At 48.8% G+C, this 17,073-nt stretch overlaps 1 protein-coding gene across 1 annotated transcript in view; it reads right to left on the reverse strand.

Annotated features, from left to right (window-relative positions):
* Positions 1 to 15,737, reverse strand: part of CACNB4 (calcium voltage-gated channel auxiliary subunit beta 4) — a 48,851-nt gene extending 33,114 nt beyond the window's left edge. The window contains exon 1 of the mRNA XM_041467320.1: positions 15,611 to 15,737. Within this exon, the coding sequence (XP_041323254.1) occupies positions 15,611 to 15,655 (45 nt within the window). The 5' untranslated portion in view covers positions 15,656 to 15,737. The remainder of the gene's footprint in view (positions 1 to 15,610) is intronic.
* Between the last annotated feature and the right edge of the window lie 1,336 nt (positions 15,738 to 17,073).

Here is a 17,073-nt window from a genome sequence, read left to right on the forward strand (position 1 = left end):
GACACCCAGGACAGCCAGTCCTGCTGGGCATCTCCGGCGGCACAGAGAAGCCCTGGAGGAGACAGAGCCACAGCCATGGCCCGGCTGTGTCCCGGAGCTTTCCAACACTTTGGGCTCGGGATTTCCTATTGTACTCCAGGGGGGGGCTCAGGGAATTCCGGATTCTGCTCCTATGGAGCTGGAGTTCATTTCCAGTCAATAATTAGGGATTTCACCTCACGTGCTTCCTCCAAGTCATGTAACTGAGGGTCTTGTGACCTTCTGAGCCATGCACTGAAGATGTGAACCAAATTCACCCTTCCTGCCTGTGTAGAAGAGAAATAAATCACATCACCTAAAAAACTCAGAGGTTCCATCTCTAACTCATTGAAATTCCTTCACAAATCCGCACAAGGATGACCTGTGCCAAGCTGGGACTGCTCTCAGACACCACAGAATTCCAGACTCCCTGACTGGTTTGGGTTGGGAGGGACCTTAAATCCCATCCAGTGCCACCCCTGCCCTGCCAGGGACATCTCCCACCGTCCCAGGCTGCTCCCAGCCCCATCCAGCCTGGCCTTGGGCACTGCCAGGGATCCAGGGGCAGCCCCAGCTGCTCTGGGAATTCCAGCCCAGCCAGGAATTCCCAGTTCCCAATCTCCCACCCATCCCTGCCCTCTGGCAGTGGGAGCCATTCCCTGGCTCCTGTCCCTCCATGCTTGTCCCTCTCCCTCACTTTGTACTCCCTTCAGGGTACTGGAAGGCCACACAGAGGTGTCCCCAAAGCTTTTTCTTCTCCAGGCTGAACAAAGGAAAAAATTCAGTTTATTCTCCCGGAGGACTGATCAGCAGCACCCATTCATCAGCTGAAATAATTTTTCACCTTCCCAACAAATAAAACCAGCCCATCTCTTTCAAGCACACACGGAACACTTCAGTCCCCCAAGCAGGGATGGGCAGCACAAGAACCTTCAGGGTATTCTACATGTGAGGAATGAAGTGGAATTTTCCTCAGTGTCGAGAAGATCCTTGCCACCTGTCTGCTTTCACTGCTTGCTCTTCCTAATTCCAACAGCTAATTTAAAGAATATACATCTTTTTTAAGGAATTTGATGATTACAGTGTCCTGATTTTCTTCTAGAGTGGTGTCACCACTTCCCACACCATCAGGCTTTACACAACCAAAATAACCCTGAATATTTATTTTACTTTTTTCAACAGAAGTGGTTTAGAACATCACAGAATCAGACAGAACCAGACTCCCATCTTCAAGAGAATGATAGGAAAATTACTTTGTTTAAAATGTTCACGCTGGGTAGTGAATGGGAAGGAATTGTGACATGCTGGGAGGGCATTGTTGAAATGAATTTCACGCTGCTTAATTCAAGCCAAGCAACTGATGGAGTTTGGGCCTAAGCTGGGTATGTTGTGTTATGTTATGGTTTTAATTAGCTCCTTCCTTCCAAAAGCTTCCAAAGCAGGAGGTTTAGAAGCTGCTTTAAACACTGATAAATGAGGCTTACAAACATAGAATTTTTTTTTTACATTTTATACTCTTCTTTTGTACTTTTTTCTTTTTTTTTCCCCAAGGAGCTGCCATGATCTCTGATTACTTTTCTTGCAGCAAGTGCTGAAATCACTTGACTGCTGAACCTACAAGAAGCTCTTCTGGACTGCTAGGAATCTCTCAGGAAGAAAAAGCCCTAATTTTCCAAGTGCTGTGCAGGCTGTAAATAGCAACTCCTTCCCCCGAGCCCTTGCAATCGAAAACCTCGACGTGCTGAGAGCAAAATACAAGAGAAAGGACATTTTGCTGTCACCTGCTGAGGTAATATTTGAGTGACACTTTATGGTCCTTAATTGCTGTAATCAACCAGGGAGCCCAAGGACTTTCTAGGACTTTGCTGCCCATGGGAATTCCCAGGGATGGGGCTGGGAATTCAGGGGGCCCAAGTCCAGCAGCTCTGAGAGCACTCTGAGCTCACCTACTCCCCCAAAACTGGTTGTTTTTTACCATTACTGCATGGAATGGGGGAAAATATCCCCCAGTGATAATTCTGTTGTTTCTGTATCTGCTCATACTCGGATATTGCTCCACACACTGAAAACAAAACACTGTTGTGAGAGGGATTTGTTGTTATCAGTATTCCCAGGTGGTTTGTGAGGACCAACAGAACACAGGACAAACAACCAAGCAACTGTTATTCTGGGAAATGAGAAGCAGGACCAAATAAATACCCAAGATTTAAAAAAAAATCTGGGGATGCCACTGGCAAAATAGTCTCTCCATGTATTTATTCCCTGTTGGGATAAATGGGAAGGTAGCAATGGTAGGTGGAAATGCAAACCCACAAGGAGGGAACAGCCAGAACTTTGTGCTACATCTCAACTCCAGCCACTATAAACTTTTTTAAAATAGTGTGAACATATTTTCCCAAATTCTTATGACTGGTCATCAGGGTCCTCAAGCCCAACCCGTTCTGGGACTTGACAAGTGACAGTAATTTTGAGAGTTAAACATTAACAATGCAAAGACAATTTTTTTAATTTTTTAATAACTGTCTCCAGTTTTAGCTACAAAATGGATTCTTAATGAAATATCTTAGGAGAAACAATAGTTTAATATTCCTTCTTGCCAGCAACCAACAAGCATTCCAATCAAGAAAAAATCCCTTAGGAATCACTGTTACTCACAACCCTCTTGATTTGGAATAAGCAATAACTGAGAGAGACCCTGATGGTCTCATTGTGTACAAAAACTCCTTCTCCACCACAGTTCTCATATGCACCAGTAAACACAAATCTGCAGGAGCAAACAGGACAACTTTAAACACCTGGATATTGTTTTTTGCCGAAAGAAGGTTACAAAAAAAACCCTTGTCAGGAGTGGAATCTGTCAATCTTGATGATTTAAAGCCTTGAAAAAAGCTTTGCCATTATTTTGGGATACTGTAGCAGAGGTATATCTGCTCCAAAAGAAAATGTCAAAGGTTCTGCTGGTGCCCTATAAATCTGCACTGAAATGCAATCAAAAAGGCAGGGAAAGGGGGTGATGAGTGAAGTCAGAGCCTGGTCAAAGGTACAGAAAAACATCCAGCAGGAAGAAGGAAAACGTTCCAAGATGAGCAGCCAGAGTACAAGAGCCCCAAGTAAGGGATTCATCCCAAAGTTGGAAGGTGGCTGACATTACCCCGAGTGAGCTCCATTCCTTGTATTTCCAAAGAAAGAGAAGGACGAGGTGGAAGGATATCAATCAAAAACCAGGCTGAACTTCAGGAAATTCCGAATTCCCTTTCTGCCCTGAACAAAGCACAGCCCCCAGTACCAAGCTGCTGGTGCTGGCCAGAGCCCTCCCCTGGCACTGCTGGAGCAGAGATGTCCTGTGTGACAACGTGACATCGATCCAGGCACACAAATAGCAGGGACTGGGCATGGACCAGGCACAGGTTTTGTGCCAGTGCATCCCTGGCACTCCCTGCAGGACACAGACCACCGGGAGAGCTCCGTGCTCCAGAATAATTCCCTGCAAGCGCCGGTGCCCTGAGCTGCCGGCAGGAAGGAGAGGCTCCTGTTCAACTCGCATTTCTCTGGTGCCTTTGAGCACGATCTGTTTGTTATTCACTCCTTTCCGTGCCTTTCCCGTGCCAGGAGCTCTCTCCCTGGAAGCTGTAGTGCCGATGGCTCCTGCGGGATCAGGGCTGTGTTCAGCCGCAGTGGCTGCTGTGCACATCCCACTTCCCCCAGCACAGCCCTGCAGGATGATCCAGTTCCTGCCGCGCTGTCCCTGCTCCGCTCTGGAACTCCTCCAGCCTGAGCAGGGCACAGCTCCGTGTGCTCCAGTGCCAGAGCGGCTCCCTGCCGTGCCCAGCATCCCTGTCCCCGTGCCCGGCAGGCGGGAATGCTGCGGACACCGCAGGCAGCAGGGGAGGAGGAGCAGGAGGTGCCACACGGCTCCAGCAGCACCTCCTGTCCCGCAGGGATGAGCATCCCCCGGAGCACGGCCAGGGCTCCCACCAAGGGATGAGCCACTGCTTCTCCCTCGGGAACAGCCAAACCTTCCTGGGACACGGCAAGGGAGGGGACAGTGCACCTGCTCTGTCCCCAGCATGGGCTGTACTTCCATGGATGTGAGGACAAGGTCTGGTTTGAGCACCCAGACTCAACGTCCATCCCCAAAGGAGGATTTTTTCCCAGCCCCAGCGATGAGGCACAGCAGAGTGAAGGTAGAAAATCCCAGTCTCCCCTCTCCTTGGAGGCACAGCTCATGTGCCTCCTCTCCAGGATCACTGCCCAGAGAAGCTGTGGCTGCCCCATCCCTGGAAACGTGCAAGGCCAGGTCTGACAGAGTGCAAGGTGACCCTGCCCAAGGCAGGGGGTGGAAGGAGAACAGCTCTGAGGTCCCTTCCAAGCCGGGCCATTCTATGATTCCTGCATTCCTATGCACATCTTTTCCAGCAGGGAAGGGCAGAGTGAGCACAGAGCACCCCAGGCACGGCCAGGATCGAGCTGGCTCCTGACAGACACATTTGTGGCTGTATCCCTCTCGAGCTGCCCTGACACAGCCCCTTCCCCATCTCCATCCCAAAACGTGCACAGAGCTGAGCAAGGCACGCTGCTGACATCCCCAAATTAATGAAGGGACACGAATAAATGAGAGGAAAAACGTGCTGAGCCTTGGGGAGGAGGGGGTGCTCCTCCTGTCCGTGCAGCCTGGCCAGCTCCCTTGGATCTGCCGGCAGGAAAAGGGGAGAGGAGCAGGAGAGGAGCTCATTCCTCCCCCTGGCAGCAGCGCTCAGCCAGGCTCTGAGGCAGCAGCTCCATGACAGCTCTGGGCACAGGCACAGAGGCTCTAAGAGAAAGGAGTGAAACAAAATGAACAAAATCCCCCCCAAGTCCCTCAGCTCTCCAGAGATTGCAGCAGGACCCAGGCAGGCAGCAGCCACTTGGGAAAGCACTTTGCTGACTGCCTTCCTGAAATGCTGGGATGGGAGAAAGCTGCTTCAGCTCCCAGCTGCTGGCAAAGTGGCTTTTTCTCCTTTCTTTATTTTTGCAAGTAATGCAGCAACTGCACTTGGGTGAAAAGGCAAAGGGAGGAATTATTTAACAGCTGAAAGAAACGTGCAGCCATCAGGACTTTTGGGCTGCACTTCATTGAAATACATCAGTGCAGCTCCTCTGAAAGCTACGTTTGGTTTTATCCCGCTGTTCAGTTCTGGCCCCAAATTTCAGATTTAAAGGCACATATATTTCTGTTTTAGATTGGTTTGAAAATGTTCAGCAAAAGCTGCTGGCAAAGCTGTGATGCCTTTGGAGAGATCTCTTCCCTGTCAGTTCTCAGCAAAACAACACTGCAGTGTTTGTATTTATTTGCACTGTTGTGGTTGTTACTCTGAGGATACAGCTGGGATTTCTTTACCTGTATGAGATCAGACCATCCAGAAGAAAGGCAGACAAGCTTTATGAATAATTACATGTTGTTGTGGAATGTAAAACATTCAATTCTGATACCAAAGAGATCTCATACATCTTTTATAAATTAAATTCTCACTTGTGAAGGAAGACACAAAATATCTGTGCAAAGCTACATCCCTTTGAAGGCATCTTCCCCCTCAGCAGGTACTGCCTGCATGCAGAGAACTTGAATAAGAAATCACAGGACAGAGCTTCCTCCTGCAGACAGCACAGAGTCTATGGAATCTGATGGGTGTGTGTGTTATATCCAGAGGATGCTGACAGAAATTGTGGCTGTCCTGTCTCTGGAAGTGTCCAAGGCCAGGTTGGATGGGGCTCTGGGATGGTGGAAGGTGTCCCTGCCCATGGAACTGGATGGGCTTTAAGGTCCCTTTCAACTCAAACCAATCTGGGATTCCAAGAAAGCCAACAAAAAGGAAAGATTCTATGTGGTATATTCAGTACCGAGTAGTGAAGCCAAACATTTAACAAGGTTCTTAAATATTCTAACAGAGAAAACATTTTCAGCATCAGCACTAAAAGGACATCCAATGGCAAGTCTGAAGGCCTAAGCCAACTTCTCAAAACAACTTGTATGTATCCACCAGCAGTGTATGAATTTTGAATGTGTAAGGAGAAATATTGCAGTGCGTGACTCCTCTCCTCCCAGCCTCCCACTCCCGCTGGATGCTTACACTGATCTATTAAAGGGAAATATCACTTAATGCATTCCTGGAATGAATCTGCTCCAGGCGGAACACAGGAGCAACTCAGCAATGTACTCCTGCACTTAACACCACTCTGCTCCTTGGGGCAGCAAGAAAAACCAACAGCCAGCTGTAATTAGCATGGAAAAATGCAGGGGGCAAAGTATAACTCATTTGTCTGTTTTTCCATCTGTCAATACCCCGTTCGTTTTCCAATAAGAGATCGATAACAAGTGCAGAGCTCCAACACTCCTGGTTTATGGTGTGCAGAAACACCTTGAGAACATTTCAACCAGAACAAGCACCACAGTGGGGACAAAGCTACTTATCTTACTTGTCAGAAACTTCAGAAATAAGTATACTTGGAAGCAGTTTTGTCTGTTCCAACAGACACTTCAGTGGCGCATTTTAGTTCAAGTAACATTGCTTACAGAACATGAGCTGGCAGCTTGGTTGTGCCCCACACTGGAGAAACCTTCCCTGAATCCAGCTGGACCTCATGGGCAGGTGAGTGAAGAAACAGAATGCAGAATCCCAGCCACCTCCTCTGCTAGCGTGGTGTCCCTTGGACACTGATTTCTGCGGGATCTGTCACCCTGGAGCGTGGCAGCTTTGTTCCTGAGCTTTATCACACAGCTCAGGATGGAGCTCTCGCTGCCAGCAGCTGCTGGGAGGCCTCTCACGGCTGCCAGAGGCTGGGCCAAGCTGCCACTGGCTTTTTTTCCTTGCTGAGATTTTCCAGTTATTGGTCATAATTGAAACATCCCTGCCCAAGGGTGATGCTGGGGCTTGTTTTGTCAGGACCTGATGAGCTCAGCACTAATTGTACTGGAACATAAAATTTTATCACGGTATCTCATGACCTATATATCACAGATTAAGTGGTGATTTGTCAGAACACATCGTTTTCCCAAGCAAGAGAGAAACATTCTTCAGGGAATCCACCAACCACATTGGGAATGGGGGGTTAAAATATTGCCAAGAAATCGTGCATGGAAAGGAGACATTTATAAAGTAGCAGCACAGGGGAGTAACCATTAGAAACATGATTTTAATCTTATCAGAACAGATGAAAGGCTGTGCTAAAGTTTGAACTGTTAGGGCAGGGGTATTCAGGTTGTGCCTGGCTCTGTGAACAGGAAAAGGGACAGGGAGGATGCCTTGGCCACCTCAGCCTAGAGCCTGTCCCATGAGGGCTGAGGGCTTGTTTCTGGCCATAAAAAGGACATTGCTGTTGAAAACTAAATCCTCCAGCCTCCTCCACACCGAGAGCACCTGGCACAGCACCCACAGCAACACTTCCCAAGGGAACAGGACATCTCTGCCACTGCCATCACTGACTGTGATGCCACTCCAGCAAGGACACACAGCCCTGGGAGGAAGCAGAAAGCACAATGAGCTGAGCAGAGTCCATTTGCAGGGAAATGTCCCAGCACAGGGAAAATCAAGGAGGACTCACAGGGAAAATATATTTGGTATAAGCAGAATTCTCTGAGAAGAGAAAGGCTTGGGAAGTTTTGTATGAAGCGTTAGCAGCTCGTTCAAACACCACTTCACCCCTCCAGTACTCAGCACTGGAGGTTTTTCCAGGGAGTGGTTTTTCCTCATGATTTCTGCCTTGTTGCTGTAATAAATCAAATCCCTGCCAGGCTGCATTCCCCATGCTGGTGAAGCAGCACAACCAAATAGCTCCATTTCTGTAACTTATGGAACCTTTGTCCTAAGGGATTTTTTAGGGTAAGAAAACCCAAACAAAACAAACCAAACCAGAAGAGCAGTCCCTTTTCCTCCTCTCCCCTGCCCTGGTGAAAATTAAAACCCTCCTGAGGAGCAGAGCAGAGCCTGTGGCCAACACAGGTGGCCTTTCTGAATCCTTTCCTCAGGACACTTCAAACCCCTTGTTTAGAGAGAAACAGAAAAAGCAGATTTACATCCTGTGTTCTGCATTCACAAACTCAGGCACTGCTGGCTTCCTCCACCTCTCCATGGCTGGCTCTGGACATTGGAATATCCTCCAAAGCAAAAATCCAGTTTACTTGATCAGTACAAGGGGCAGACAAAGCTGCTCGCTGTGCTCCACACATTGCACCTGAATGGATATTTATGCTGAGACACGAAAAGAAGGAAACAACATGGCAAAAGAAGACACTCTAGAGCTGAAACCAGTTCACTGCTGGCATGAAAACCAGTGACAAAGCACTGTGGAAAAATACAAAGCAGGAGCTGAGGAGAGGCTGCAAGCAAATCCTGACACCACCTGTGATCCCTACGGAACTCAGCACCCCGCCAGCTAAATGACATTTTGGAATTAATCACTGGATTCCAAATGACCATGAGCAGTTGTCCTGTTAGTAAAGCAATCTGCATTTGGGTAAAGTGCTGATTTGGAAAATCAGGCTCTCCTATCTTTACAAATGCATGCTCCAAGGGAAAACATCCAAGAGCTCAGGGTCTCCCAAGCAGAGCATGTTTTTGGGAGATAGGGAAGCAAGCCATGGCATCAACAAATCCTAGGTTAAGCTTCTTCCCTTGTTATTTATTATTTCTACGATGTGCTCCTTCAGCACCAAGAGCCACACTCCTCCCTGCAATGCCCTTGAGCCCAGGGAGAGCTGCTTCCACTTCCCAGCAGCAGCATTTCCTTAAGCACCGGGCAATTTGGAGAGCAATCTGCAGCCCAGGAGCAGCGCAGGGCTGAGGGGGCCCTGTGGCTTTGGCTGCACTCCACAGCCAGGCAGGAGTTCAGCAGAAGGAATCCAAAAGCAGGATAAAGCCACAGTTAATCACACACCTTGGTGCTCCATATGAACTCACAGTTTTAGCAACCACACCCTGTCCCAGCAGCTGAGCTCTGACCTGCAGCTGGAACTGAAAACACAGAATTATCTATTTCTGTTACCTATTCCTCATTATGTCTCTCATTTAGATGACTTGAAGCTTTTCTTCCCCCCCCCCCCCCCCACCACTTAATTTCAATGTGTTTCTTGTATTCCAGTATAAAAGAAGCACCTCTATGGAAACAGCAAGCAGCAATTTATAAAAATGACTTATGATTTTTACTGAGTGTTTTATTTGACTACTATACTATCAAATCACAATGTGGCATTTAACGAACAGCAGATCTGAGTCACACAGAAAACCATCCTCACAAGAGCACAGAGCAAGGCAAGCATAGCTAATGCTGTAGTAGTAGAACTTTGGGTATTTTAGGAGGAAAATCTAAGCAAAACCACCCCAGCAAACCCACAAACAAACCACCTTCCAGCCCTCTCAGGCAGCCCTTTTCACACAAGATAAATATCAGGCAGCTGATGATTCATTAGTCAAGGCAGTCTATTAGGGGCTAATAGAAACAAAAACAGATTTGCAACTGTCAAAAACACACAAAAGCTCTGACCATGTAAAAGCTAAATTGCAATGAGAATTCAGGAGACATAATGGGCAGAGGATGATCTCTTTCTGTTGGAAAATATTGATTATTGTCCCAATCAAGGCAGAGTTTAGCACACATTTGAAACTAAAAATCCTACATAAACAAGCAGCAAGTAGATAAGTGGTTAGGGAAAAAATCCTTCATGCCTAGGTCCTGACATCACTGAGCCTTTTTGGATTCAACATCAGAAACTGCACTAATTGAAAGGGGCAAATTCGGAACAGTCAAGCCCAAAGAGAAGCAAGAGAAGGGTGTCCAGCAAACCAAGAGCACTGCAAACACTTCTCCCAGTTCACATTCCTATCCATGGCAAAAATCCATCCCTGGGAGGGTGGGGAGGCCCTGGCACAGGTTGCCAGGGAAGCTGTGGCTGCCCAATCCCTGGAAATGTTCAAAGCCAGGCTGGACAGGCCTTGGAGCAACCTGGGACACAGGAAGGTGTCCCTGCCTGCAAAATCCATCAAGACACGTGAAAAAGCCACCAGATCTCAACTATCAACCTTCAGCTTGACAATCTCAGAAGTGCCCTGTGGACATGACAAACCCAATAACCACTGACACCTTCCTAAACAACCTCCTCAAGTCCCAGGTTTTATGTGGCAGCTGGATAAAGCTTCTGCTTGCTCTCAGCTGCCTGATGTACAAAGATGTTCTACAGAATGAACTGGGTGCTGCAAAACCCAGTACAGGATCACTGAAGAGACAGCATGAAAAACACATTTAAATACACGTTTTGATGGTTACTCAACCCACAGCAACTGAGACGTACAGAGCAAGCAAAGCCCACCTTTCCTCCCCCTTCAGCAATCACAGAGGCACTAGACACAAATCCAATCAATATTTGGATATGAACTTCCCTACCAAGGTTTGTTTTTCTATAATCACTTTTTCTGCTTGGGCAGCACACAAAGATCTTCTTGTCTCAGGTGCCTTGAGAAAAGTGCACCCTGGCAGCACAAGGAATGGCAGTTTGAGGAGGAATGTTACTAAAGGGCAAGAGAGCACAGTGTCCTCACCACACCGTGCTGACCATTCACACAGTGAACAGGATGTGTCTCCCCGCTATTCCCATCACATTTTTCCTAACAATTCTCAGCAATGCTCTCAAGAACTGTATGGAGTAACTGGAGACAAACCCTATTACAATGCAGCACCACACACAGTGCTGCTCATGGCAAACTGGGACCATTAATTACCACAGGGCTGATCTCACTGGTGCTTAGTCCCTACAAACACCAAAGGACTTTCAGAATCTAAACCACTTTTGTGGGCATGAATCCCACCACAGGTGTTTGTCTGACTCTCGGTGACAGAGTCTGAGCTTGCACAGAAAGGCTTCACCCTGGCTTCCACAGCCCTGCAGCACAGTCCTGCTTCCCTGGTGAACTGAGAGCCTGCTCAGTACCAGCAGCGGGAGGGAGGCTGTGGACCTGCGGATGCAGGGATGGGAATTGCCACGGGAAGCCAGCCAGGGTTAGATACAGGTCAAACAGTTAAAAGAGATTGAGGAAAGAAGGAGTTTCTATGGCTCAGGAGAGGAGGATATGCTGGGGAAAGAGCAGTAAGTCAAAGCAGTTACTAAAAAAATCTGCTACAACAGGGATGGATACACAGGGCAAGCAAAGCCACCTTTCCATCTCCCGAACGGGTCAGAGGCACCACGTGCACATCCAATCAATAGAAACTTCCCCTCCAAAATCCCCGGTGGAAGAAGAAAGCATGAGAGAAATGTCTTTTTAAAAGGCTGGGACAGGAGGGGGCAGAGCTGTCCCGCCCGGGAAGCACCGGACGACCAGGGGGAAAGGCACTGGCTGTCACTGGCTCCGGGGGCTGTCACTGGTTCCAGGGGCTGTCACTGACCCCGGGTGCTGTCACTGGCTCCGGGGGCTGTCACTGGCCCCGGGGGCTGTCACCGGCTCCGGGGTGTGTCACTGACTCCGGGGGCTGTCACCAGCGCTTGTGGCTGTCACCAGCACCTGCGGCTGGCACCAGCCCCGGGGGCTGTCACCGGCTCCGGGGTGTGTCACTGACTCCGGGGGCTGTCACCAGCGCTTGTGGCTGTCACCAGCACCTGCGGCTGGCACCAGCTCCACAATACCCGGCCCCTCCCAGCGCTGCCCTGCCCCGTCTGACCCCACAGCAGCTCTCACTGAACCCCACACCAGCTCTCGCTGACCCCACAGCAGCCTCTCACTGACCCCACAGCATCCCTCAATGCCCCCACAGCATCCCTCACTGACCCCACAGCATCCCTCACTGACCCCACAGCATCCCTCACTGCCCCCACAGCATCCCCCACTGACCCCACAGCATCCCTCAATGACCCCACAGCATCCCCCGCTGACCCCACAGCATCCCCCGCTGACCCCACAGCCCCTGCTCGCTCCTGCAGAGCCGAGCCGAGCGTCCCCACGCCAGCAGCGCCTCGGAGCGCCCGCCAAGGCAGGGAACAGCCCAGATAAAGGCTCTGACGTGCTGAAAGCCTGAACTGACACCCCGCGAGGCCAGGAAAGGTGTTTCACGTGCTCAGGTGTTGCTCTGAAGGGATAAATAGAAGCACACGACCTCAAAGGGGCTGTTCTGACAGTTCTGCAGGTGCACAACACTGACCACAGCCAGGTTTTGTTCCTGGGGCTGGGATGGACTCTCTGTCACAGGGGAATTGCTGCTAACTCCTGCAGATAATTTTTTAATGAAATGCCTTAATGGAAATGTGATTTTTACAGAAGAAAAAAGTGATTTCTTATGGGAAGGTTTCATTGAAGTTTGTTTCTGAAAAAGGGAGAGTCTTTCTCAACATCCAAGAGAAACTCTTGCTCATAGCACTAGCTATGGAGCAGCATTCCAATCTTTCCCGACCACAGACACAGGACAATGAGTTCCCAACTGTGAGAAGGAAAACAAAATTCATTTATTATTTGCTTACCCAAGGGTTCTCCCTGCCTTAAGCCCCTGTGCTAATGGGTTTTTATATCCTCTTGTGATCAAGAACGTGAAATACTTCTCTACAAGGCAAACAAGCTTTAATTCCCAAAACGGTGACCCTGCTTAGAACTACCCAAAGAATTTTTAAAAAGGCCTAAAAATCAAAAAATCACAAAGCAGGACAACAAGCAAGGGAAAAATCTTCAGTGGGAAGATGTTTCTCCCTAGGGTGATGCCCTCTCCATCCTTGTGTGCCCCTGACAAGGGCACTTGTCCCTGCAGAACTTGTTCACTTCCATATCCCTGCACTTCTTCCTAAATGTGGAAACCACTTCTTGTCTACAGTCACTGGGAGTTTTCCTCAGCTTCAGCAGTGTAATTTTCCTCCTCCAAAAAGCCTCACACCAGCTACTGCATCATCTACTTCACGTTAATCATCACAGCTGGTAATGGACTGTAATACCATGCACACACTCATTTCTTTATATATCCATCAATAAAAATTGTATTTTTGCTCGTTTTATATATATGTACACACACAAACATATTATGATAAGTGATGCTGTTAAAAAAATCATGGAAATATCTGTTCACTGTTAAAAAATGTTTGTTGCTGAGCAGTGAATCAGGAGAAATTCAGTATAGATTTTATAGTACCTTTCCAAAAGTGAGCATGTTCACTGGGGATAAGTGCCACTCACTGCCCATTCACTCGTGCTTTAATGCAAATGCAAGCTGCATTCTGCACACAGGGCTGGATGGGTTTTACGAGGGCAAATGCCCACTTTAGGCAGACTTTAGTTCCCGTGCCAGTGACTCATGTGGCTGTGGTTTATTCCGTGCTGGAAGCGCTGCAATTAGCAGAGCGCTCCCTCCCTCCCGGCTCCCGGTGCTCCAGGGGAGGAAGCAGGATCCAAGGCCGGGCTGCTCCAGCTCTCCAGCTGCAGGATGAGCCTTCCAGGTCCTACAGCAGAACAATGCAGAGGCCCTGCCTGCATCTCGGCACGCTCGCAGTTATTCGCTCTGCACCGCAGGGAATCAGAATTCCACCACAATTCGTTTTCCACCGTCTCGATCCTCCTCTCCCTTGCTCCTGTCTGGCCAGAAAGTGGCACTCATGTGACCCATCCTCGCTACCTGTTTGCCAGGATATTGTCTCAGCAGGCATTCCCAATCCCTGAGTCAGGAGCTAAAATAATAAGGTTTAATGTTTTAAGCGAGTGGTTCAGGAGCATAAAGCAAACAGGCACTCGGGGAATTTTAACTGCTTTGTGCCTGAGCCTTTGGGGTTTATGGCCTCCAGTTTTTCCAGACAGCTGGGGGATCCAGATTGCTCTTAAGGCTTGGGGTGTTTTTATTAAGAAAAGGGAGGTTCTCACATATTCCTGTGATTCTGGAAATTAGGTCTATCAAAAGCATTCTTAATTACAGAGAGGCTGTAAAATTTAAAAAGCTGTAAAACTGCATTATCATAAACTGCTTAACAGAGTATTAAGGAATCTGGAAATGACTTCTTCATCCCAGTCCCTCCAAGTGGACATCCAAAGACCAAGTTCCTCCCATCCATAAACACAATTCTTCCAGCACAAATCCTAACCCAGATGCTTGTGCAACAGGTAGCTCTGCTGCCATTAAAGCTGCTTTTCCCAAATAACGTTTTTGGAAGAGACCACCAGGGTTTACTGAAATATGAGCTAAACCACAAGAAATTCCACCTCACCATGAGAAAGAACTTCTTTCCATGGAGGGTGCCCAAGCACTGGATCTCTGTCCAGAGGTGGGCATCCAGAGACATTCCAGACCCACCTGGATGCATTCCTCTGCCACCAATTCCAGGTAACCCTGCCTTGGTAGGGGGTTGGACTGGGAGATCTCCAGAGGTTCCTTCCAACCCCCTGGGATTCTGGGAATGCAGGAAGTTGAGCATCTCAGAAGCACCTTTAAATCCAGCACACATTTACCTGCATTCTCTGACGAACTTTTATAAATGGCACATTTCTTCTGCACTATCCAGCAGCTCAGTTTTCCCAGCCCTAATACTGCACTTTTAAGTTGTCTTCTTAAGAGCATAGCTAGACTTTGCTGGAAGACATTAAACCAGCACAAGACAGACTCGGGATGGAGAACAGCTCCCAAGGACTCACAATCTGCCTGGTTTACAGAAACATCCACTTGGATCCCAAATCACATCCCTAAAGGAACCAACACGCTCACCTGCACTCGGCCTGGCAGCTTGTGAGCAGCAGCAGCGAGAGAGAACCCAAGGAAGAGTTAACACACTCACACCAAAAGGGCAGGAATTTCTAAATTGACCCAAAGCCTTTCCTCATCCCTGGAATTGTCCAAGGCCAGGCTGGACAGGGCTTGGAGCAACCTGGGATGGTGGAAGGTCTCCCTGCCCGTGAGATGAGCTTTAAACCCTTCCAACCCAAACCATTCCAGGCTTCTCAGCAGAGTTTTGGAATAATTTAAATACCCAGTTCAGAAGGATTCCAATTCACAGTATTTCCTCTCAACATGGTGCATTGCATTAATGTCAATTTTGCCCGGTTGTTGTTCCTCTCTCCCTGAAATAAAGGGATGCTAAAACAAGTGAGGTAACACTTAAGAGGGATCGCACTTCCAGACCAACACTGACACAGGCAGGAAAAAATTCCTCATCCGAAGCCCTCCAGGACCCATCCATCCTCCTGAGGACACCACATCATACCATACATACGTCTGCATTGACGTACACTCTATATTATGTTGTTATCTATGTATTTTACGAGCTGTCCACAACGCCTTATGTAACGGATCCCTGTTTAATATGGAGCAGCGTGTCCACGGCCGCGGCAATCCCGGCCGTTCCCGGGGGGCCCAAAAACCACTCGGACACGGCCGGGGAACGCTCCCGAACCGCGGCGTCCGACCGCGGCACCGGGGGCTCCGTGCTGCCGCACAACCACCTTGCGAGGGATGCCGGGGAGGGATAATTCCCTAGGGAACCACAGCAGCCCGTCCCGGCATCTCTGGGGCAGCACAGGGTCACCCCCCGGCGCCTCGCCCGCAGCACGGACACCCAGCCCGCCCGCGCGGGTCTGCGCGCCCCCCGCCCCGCTCCCGCGGCACTCACCGCCTCCGAGTCTTCAAACCCATGCAGGTACAAGTTGTCGTACATGGAGAGCCGGTGCGGGGCCGGAGGGCCGGGGAGCGCGGCGGCGGAGCGCGGTGAGGCGGCGGGGCCGAGCTCCCTGAGCGCTGCGGCGGCGCCGCCTCCCAGCTGAGCCGCGCCGCCGCCGCCGCGCCATTGGCTAAGACGCGCCGGCGCCGCCACGCCATTGGCTGGGACGCGCCGCCCGCGAGCAGCGCTGCGCGCTGGCGCCGCCTCACGGCGCCTCACGGGCTGATGGCGGCGGCCGCTGTGCCCCCGGGGCGGCCAAGCCGTGCTTATTTGTAATAAAACTGGTTTGCGATAAAACAGTACCGTATAGTCTAGAGAAGACTGAGGTAGCATCTCATTAGTGCATATAAATATCTCCAAAATACGCCGGTGCCAGGCTGCGTTCAGTGGTGTCAGTGACAGGTTGAGGAGCAATGGCCATAAAATAAATCACAAGTTCCAGCTCGACATGAGGGAAAACATCTTTCCATGAGGGTGGCAGGGCACTGGAACCGCTGCCCAGGGAGGGCTGGAGGTCATTCCAAACTCCTGGACACATTCCTGTGTCACCTGCTCCGGGTGACCCTGGCTGGACTGGATGCTCTCCAGAGGTCCCTTCCAGCCCAATTCTCTGATTTACTTACAATAAAATACAGGAGTTAATAAAATAAAATAATAATAAATCCAGGAGTTAAACACACCCTTTCTTCTTCAAGACTCCAGAGAACAGCGGTGGTTTCCAAAAAAACCATCCCTCCACCCTCCAACAATATTTGGAAACCATTAATCCCCGAAGCCACTAAGACTAAACACTAAGAATTAACAGAAAACACAAATGCACAATGTCTGGAAACAAGAAAACCAAATCCTAACCACCAAGAATTAGAAGAACAGAAGTGTGAACCTGATTTACAACTAAATTAAGAAACAAAATCTCTAAACAGGTTCCTCCTGGAGCTCTACAAATTAAACTTCTGGTGTAACAGTACGTGATTAAAAAGTCAATAAATAATTAAACGCTAATGACAGAACTAATTTACAATTTACTTCCTACTCTTATTAAAACAATTACTTAAAGTCTCATCTTCAGCGCAATCTGAATCCCGCACTGCAGTTTCACAAACGCTTCCTATTTGTGTTTTCCATTTGCTTCATCCACTTTTCCTTCCAAAAGCTTCCATCAGTTCTGCAAAATTACCACTAATCCCATGGGAAGTGTCCAACAGACACCTGATGCAAAGCCAACGGTGTTATTCTTGTGAATATTCCCATATTTGCAATTTCTTACAAACTCAATGGAAGATTCCCCAAAGTTATGCTCAGTCTTATTCCAAATTTACTAATTCTGATGGATGGATGATCTCGGCTCCTAAGATGGACTTTAAAATGTTCATAAAACTCCCAGTCCAGAAGTTAATTTTTGCAGCCTGTTCTAC

The sequence above is a fragment of the Pyrgilauda ruficollis genome, unplaced genomic scaffold (genome assembly GCF_017590135.1).
Source record: "Pyrgilauda ruficollis isolate IOZ18807 unplaced genomic scaffold, ASM1759013v1 scaffold205, whole genome shotgun sequence".
Lineage (NCBI taxonomy): Eukaryota > Metazoa > Chordata > Aves > Passeriformes > Passeridae > Pyrgilauda > Pyrgilauda ruficollis.